Raw genomic sequence first — 7,884 nt, forward strand, 5'->3', positions numbered from 1 at the left:
AAACTAAACAGCCTACAGTATTTTTACAGTCTGTATTTTACAGTTAAAATAAATGTTTTTCAAATAAAGTTTAATGTTACAAATAATCGTGGATCCCTTTAAAGAGACAGAGGCCAATTTCGAGGCTTTTAGATGCAACGGCAAATTTATTTTTGATATATATTGCGTTATAACAACTGAAGGTAATAGTTGCTTGATTGTGGTATAGAGTTGAATTATGTGTCTGGAAAATACATAATACCCCCCCCCCCCTTTAATATCTGTAAAACTGGCTGAGAATGCCTAGCTGCGATGGTTATATTGAATTAGCTGAGTCTAAAAAGTAATTGGTCGTAGATGTCAACTCAGTAATTACTTTTGGAGAGTTTCATTAAAGTCCATCCACTGATTCATGAGATTTCTTTTGCAGACAGACAAACTCTCTCTCTCTCTCTCACACACACACACACACACACACACACACACTGGCAGGCAAAAACAATATCACCTTATTGTTGGCCAATAAAATAAAATATTTTATTTTTTCCCTGAGTGCACCTGCAGCTGACAGTGAGACAGAAAGAAGCAGTGGAACAGTTTCTTTAAAAAAACATTTTCAGTGGGAGTGCTGACTTCACAAATAGGGATTTACCCCTCTCTCCTGCACTGAGTTTGAATGGTTCCAGGTCAGTGTGATGCTGCAGGCGGTGACAGAAACAGAAACTCGGCAGACTCTCAGACCTGACTTCAGACTAGAAGCCACCGCTTTGATATCAGGGAACCATATGTTTGGATCTCACGAGGCCCTCGCTGCTGGTGCACATTTGAAGAAAGTATTACATTATTTTCATATTTCAGGCAAACATCAAGAGATTCTAAACATAATCACGCCGATCTGAACATCTGGGCTGACTGCTATTTTTTTTAAAGATTTTAGTTAAGTAAAGCTGGACTGTACAAACAAGTTTGAGTACGACTTGATAGACGCAGGTTAAATTTGTTTTGCAATTCCAAAGCAGTTCCTGCCAGCCAGAGGAAGTTGGCATTACTTCAGAGCTCTGGCAGAAATGGACCGACTCCAGACTGTCAGCTCATTTCTTAACCTCCATCAACTCTGCCGGTCCAGTTGTAGGGCTGCTTATCATCTTGCTCAGCCGTGAATATGCCGCGCTGAAATTGGCTTGGGGAACAAGGCACCAAAAATAGGGGGGTTGGGTGACATTGATAATCTCTGCTAATGACACGTTAGCAGCAGATTGCTCCGCAGGAGAGAGCGGCGCCTTTATCGTGCGCTGTCTGGAGCTGACAGCGTCTGCCGTGCACACCACCTTGGGCCGCTGGTTTCCGCTGATGAGTGCCACCTGAAATTTGATTCGGGAGTGCTTCTCAGTCTGTTTGGATATTTGCCCTCCCCTGATTTAAGGTGCTCCGTAATGACGATTTAAATCCAGCAGGACAAAAGGTGATGACTATTCATGAAGAAATACTTTATGAGCTTTTCTTTCCTCCTCTCTCTCTCTCTTTCTCTCTCTTCCTCCTCCAGGCCTTCATCAGCGCCAAGCATGAAGGAGACAAGGTCATTGTGTTTGACAGGGCAAATGTGCTCTTTATCTTCAATTTCCACCCCAACAAGAGCTTCCAGAGCTACAGGGTGGGTGTAGAAGCACCAGGAAAGTATCCTTTTTTATCATATTACGATTTTTTTTTCTCCCGACATTAGTTTTCCTGCACACTTCAAGTACCTCTCAGAGTGATGCAGTGTTCATTTGTTACAACAATAATCAAACTTAGTCTTTGTGCTTCACAAAATCCCTGATAACTTTAAAAACAGTCAAATTTAAAGGCAAGACAAAAAGCTGTGATAATCCCACGCAGATCATTGGTCCTTTAAATTTCATAGACATTACTTTGTGGTAACCTAACTCAAATTATAAAAATGTATGTTTTTTAATAATTTATTTTGAATATGCAAATGATACCTAGTTTCCCACTTTTTGCAATATAACACACATCTCTATTAAAAAAAGAGAATTTGAGGAAGCACAATAACTATAGAACAACATAACCAATGGAAATAGCTGGCATAATCAAAAAGGAGTGAGAAGAAGCATAGCTTATTATCTCTCACCCCTTTGTTCAGCTAAAATAATTATACATTCCAATATGAACACACACACAAGTTTGCACAATTATCCAATTGGGGACATTCCATTGACTTCCATTACATTTCTACAGCCTAACCCTGACCACAAACTCTAAGGCTAACCTCACAGGTACCTACCTGACCCTAAAACTAACTAAACTCAATTCACACCTTGGTCCTAAACCCAACCCCCAACCCACCAATGGCATTGAAACCAAATGGGGACTCGACTTTTGTCCCCAAATGCACCAATTGTCCCCAAATGTAGGATTTATACATATATATATACAGTATATATATATATATTAGTATAATCTGCGTAGAATAGAAAACAAATTAAATAATTTGCTAATCTTATAAACCATTTTCTACAACTTTTCAGAATTGGGGTCGCATGTCTTGACTTTTTATTTTAAGGGGCAATGTCATGTAGAATTAACTTTTTGCAGCTTTATATCATGTTATATTGTCATTCCCTCATCAAAAACATTTCTGAGTGTTGCTTCGACTCCTTCATGCACGTTTGAGAAATCATGTAATGTCCTGAATCGAGAACAAAAATGGCTGCTTGGCCCTAGAACCATCTTTTAGGTGCTGCTGGGTCTCCAAGCCGAGCTTCCTCATCACAGAGCGCTACTGGGCTTCAGTTTTAGAAGTAACCCTCCAAAGAAAAAAAATGTAATATTTGTGCAAGCCACTTTACAGATGATAGCTTTCTGAACTAAAGGGAATTTAACCATGGACTAATAAGTTTATCACTAAAAGATGATGCAGTTCAAACACAAACACCATGTCACCTGCCCAGGTAAGCTGAAAAACAACTCATGTTTTGTTCGGTTGTTTGGTCTATCTGTGATCTACGGTTATCATTCATAACTTATATTACTATCTGTGTTCTTTAGTTGGCTTACACATTTTAGTAATAAAAAAATAATCTTAACATTGACGTGTGTGTGAGGATGACTGGGAGATATCTTACCAAGCTGAAACGTTGTCTCTGTTCTCACTCCGGTTCTTCAGAAAAAGTACTTTCCGGGTTTGACGTGGGATCATTCAAGTAAGGTTCAATTGTACCCTAAACCATTATTGTATAAAGTTGTTCTTATTTTTCATTAGTAATATTACTGCAAAATACAACGCTTTTAAGACAAGTTGTAAACGGCATGAAGCTGTTGTGATGACGTGTAGAAATGGGCGTGATGAAAGCGGTTCTTAAAGACACAGAGGCCAATTTCAAGGGGTTTAGAAATGGCTGTGATGTGAAGTCAAATTAATTTTTGATTTATACAAATTATCTGCATTTTCATTACAACTGAAGGTGACATAGTTACTTTGTTTTGGTGTAGAATTGAACTATATGCCGGAGAAACACAAAATACTGGCCCCTTAAGTGAGAATTATCCAGTGTAGATGTGCAATATCTCCAAATGATGGTTCCTATTTATTATAATAAACCTGTCAGGTTGTTGTCAATGAGCTCAATTTTAAACATAAATTGTAGTTAAATCATTTTCACTTTATTATGCTGCATTTGCAAACTGCAGGGGTGCTCATGCAGTGGAGTATACAGCTGCCTACAGTTTGTGCTGCTCTTATTGTCAGCCTCCGTTAAGAAATGCCCACACCAACAGTGAGCTGTTGTTTATTTCCTATTGGAGGCTAATGCAGATTATAAATAAACCTCCACATTGAAAAGTCAACCTTCAGCTATTCTCAGGAGCAAATGCCTTCAATTTCTTTGCCCTTTTTGTCAAACGTGCATCAACCTCTCCTTTAATCTTTACTGCTGACTGTTGATGGTCTTGAATGCTTGACTTGTCTCCTAATTAAACTCGTACAAGTACATTTTCACTGTGCCACAAGACATTTAGGATACTAAAAACCTCCCCTGAGAAGACTCTGGGCTGAGAAGTGGATCAGAGATTTAAGCACTGCGTGAGACGTGTTAAAAATAAACTAGACTTGTAACGACCCCCAGTTTTCAATGGCTTTTTTTCTCTCTCTCTATGAGGCTGGTTCTTTTTAGTTGTAATTGTTGAGGGAAATATGAGTCAGTTGTTTATTGTAATCTTGTTATGCTGGTGGAGAAAAATAATATCAGAGCCCAGTGAGTCAGAAAGACTCTCTTTAGCAACATTGGCTGTCAGAAATTTAATGAGTCCCACAGTTGTGATTACAGCAGGCTTAATGATCAGGAATGTGGAGGGGGACAGGAAGCTGACAGATCTGTGTTTATCAGAAAGGACATTACTCCCTTATGAGGCTCACGCCATCGCTTCCCCAGGTGGACACGAGGCTTCGTTACTTCTTCGTTTATGATTAAACTGATGCGATGGTGGAGTTTGTTTGTTTTCTTTGGATGCCAGCAGCCGAGGTATCTATTCTGCTCCGAACTGTGAGGATTTATTCGTTTTTATTCTGCATTTACTCATAGAATCTGAATGTATAAGTCTAAAGCTAACAGATTAGATCAATGGAAATTGAGTCTAAACAGTTATCAATGGTAGATGAACAGCTTATGAAAGCTTTTGTAAATTCAGTTATGTGATTTATGGGATATTTTGCTAACAGAAACTGGAGTTGGACGATTGGTAAATTTATAGACCACCAATAGGCTCAGCAATGGTTTTTGTTTTCTTTTTTTATCCTTACGCGTCCAGTCCAAGTAGAAACTCGCCCAAGTAAGCAAATTCCTTTACGCTGGATTTCATTTTGTTTGGTCAATTCCTCGTTTTCTACATCGCAGAAGTCATTGGGCCCTATTTGTTCCTTACCTTTTTCATCCAGTTTAAAGCCAAAGCAATCCCAAAGAGGCAACTTTATATATATTTTTTGGCAACCAGTTCCTCATTTTGGACATTTGTGTTCTGTCAGAAAATCAGTCTTTGAATGTTCAAATTGCTCCGTCCATAAAAAAGTCCAAACGCCACCAATGTGAACACATCATCATCGTCATTTATTGGACAGATTAATAACCGTTGGAAAAAGTTACATATCGCCCAACCTTAACAGAAACACACATTCACAGACAAAAACATTATAGCTGTGTCCAGATTTAGGGGGTTGCGGCCCACGTAGGCCGCACCCTACGTGGGCTGTAAGCCGTCTGTGTAGGCTGTATAAAACAACTGTGAAATGACACAGTCTAGTCTTCGGATGATATATATTTACATGACCACACGCCATTACTACGGTGTTACGTTTTATATCCCATGCCTTCATTTGGAATATGTACTCTCGTGTCTTTTCACGGGTGGCGTAGCTTCACAAAATTCAGTATTATTAATAGGGCTGTGTATTGGCAAGAATTTGGCGATACGATACATATCATAACAGAGGGGTCATGATACAATATATCCCGATATATTGCGATACTGTAAGCAAGGCAATGTATTGCGAGATATTGCGGTTTTTTTCCCAAAAATTCTATTAAATAAAAACCTCTTACTGAAAAAAAGAGAAAAGCTAATGTTTACTTACAATGCTAATGTTACCCTTACTCTCTGGCACTCAAGAGGTAGAGGAGCCAAATGTCTGGCTCACTCCTGCCAACTAGTGGTCAGAGGCTGAACTACAACATTAAAATGAATGGTTGGCTAGAAGGTTGACATTTTAAACCTTACTTAAAAATCGATACAGGGCTTTAGAATATCGATACAGTATCGGGAAATGAAATATCGCGATATTTCAGTGTATCGATATTTTCTTACACCCCTAATTATTAAAGAAAATGTTTCACATAAATAAAAACCATCAATAATTTATGTATAATACTAGAAATTTAACCCTAAAAATCATCTATAAAGTGTTTGTGTGTGTGTGTGTGTGGGGTGGGGGGTTGTATTATACATGGGTTAATTATTGATAATTAGATTTTTAATGCTTTTTAGCTCAAAAATGATGATTGTATTATCCTCAAGATCGTATTATACATGAATAAATACAGTAAGCTTAGCTCTAGTATCACTTGTAATTGCATTTTGTTTAACTTCATCAGCCGTGTTGCTAATCAAATATTTAAAAACATATTCTTCAATACGTGATGAATTTCCAAACTCCATCATGAAAAAAAAGAATGCTGTGGTCTTCATTTTTTCTGTTAATTTACTGACGACGCAATGAATCCTGGGATATCGTCTGCCAATCAGGATACTCAGATGCAGCCTAAGTTTTCAGGGTTTTGTTAGCCACACAAGTAGGCGCGTACCAATTGGGACAGCCTAGACCATGGTGCAGTAACTTCAGTGGCTGAAAAAGTGGGCTGCGAAAGTGTGTGATTACATCAGAGCAAATTATCGTGAAGGACATCGATTCAGTTTGATGATTATTCTTTTAAATATAATTAATATTTGGAAAGCTGTTTAGATTGAAAAGTCACCGACAGCAGGTCATAAAACAAAGTTTTTGTATCACTAAATGTAATTGACGAGACTGAAAAATAGTTTGTTTGATGTCGACATTACTAACAAAAGTAAGACCTAATCTTTAAATATCACCCCTTAATTGTGAGCAGTTTTGTTGTAAAATAATTGCCTTTTTTGCCTCATATTTTTAGCTCCACGTTGACTGGGTGAGTCCCGGGCAAAGCGCTAATAGCCCAGCTGCACAGTGTCTGTAACATCGTTTTTGAGGATTTATTTTCATTTAGATAGCACCACATCTTTTCCTCCTGGTGCTTCTTTTGATGTTTAAGGAGAGGCCTCAGACTCTGGGTGGGTTGAGAGGAAATGCAAATAAATGTGAGGGCAAAGCTCCGGCTATCATTATACAGAGAGGCGGTAAACACATAAAGGCAAATGTGCCGTGTGTGTGTGCGCGTGTGTGTGTGAGGAAGGTAAATGCACTGCGTGTACGAAGGAGATGCAGATCCTCCGAAGGGAACATGTGCAGAGGATCCAATTAGGGGAGAAGACAGATGAAAGTGCCACTCAGAGGCAGAGGAGATAAACAAGACAAGCTCAAAGAGTCCAAAAGTGCTTTTTCATTACACTCAGCTGTCATATACTTAAACTTTCTTCTACCTGTGTGAGGGTCAGGATGTCACAGTGGAGCTCTGCACCATAGCTGAATCCAGAGGTACTGTAATGGTTAGATGCAGCTGACCACGCTGCGCACTGAAAATTGATCCACGGTGGAATTTCTTTTTGCAATGTGACAAGTACCATATTAGATCAGAGAGGGTCCTTCTGCAAAAATAGAAAAGGAAAACCACTTTTAACGCACCTTTTGTTGCTTTCTGCCACACATTGGATGCCTGCCTGCTTTTTAATGTGGATCTGCAGGTGTTATCTCTCTAATGTGTAGCTTCCATGCTTAATTAACCATGGAAGCTAAAAATAAGCAGGGTTTTGCCAAATGGAGAAATGTACATAGTAACTCCTCGATGCTTATAGTGGAAAAAGGTTTTCAGTGAAGGGAATCCACTGTTGCAGCTGTAAACAAAATAAAAGTTATATTTTCACTTTTTTGCATAAAAAGCAGAAACACCGCAATAAAACGTTGCATTTTCTGCAAAAATGCAGTGTGAATGCTAAATGACTTTTCTGAAGCAGCTTTTCAGAAGTTGTACAGATTATCCATAATTCACACGGATTTTTCGTCATTTTGCAGGTATACAGACATCTAGAGCAATCTCATGGATTTTTTTCATGTTTTTAGATTTTTTTTTATTCAAAAATTTAAAAAAAAAACATGCGGCTCGGGTGGTCGCTGAGGCAAAAACCCGGGCGTGGGAGGAGTTTGGAGAGGCCATGGAGAAAGAC

The 7,884-nt window shown here is 38.7% G+C and overlaps 1 protein-coding gene across 1 annotated transcript in view; it reads left to right on the forward strand.

Moving 5' to 3' along the window:
* gbe1b (glucan (1,4-alpha-), branching enzyme 1b) overlaps nt 1–7,884 on the forward strand; it is a 123,430-nt gene that overhangs the window by 90,254 nt on the left and 25,292 nt on the right. The window contains exon 14 of the mRNA XM_014012748.1: nt 1,523–1,653. Within this exon, the coding sequence (XP_013868202.1) occupies nt 1,523–1,653 (131 nt within the window). The remainder of the gene's footprint in view (nt 1–1,522; nt 1,654–7,884) is intronic.

This window comes from Austrofundulus limnaeus, unplaced genomic scaffold (genome assembly GCF_001266775.1).
Source record: "Austrofundulus limnaeus strain Quisiro unplaced genomic scaffold, Austrofundulus_limnaeus-1.0 Scaffold94, whole genome shotgun sequence".
Classification (NCBI taxonomy): domain Eukaryota; kingdom Metazoa; phylum Chordata; class Actinopteri; order Cyprinodontiformes; family Rivulidae; genus Austrofundulus; species Austrofundulus limnaeus.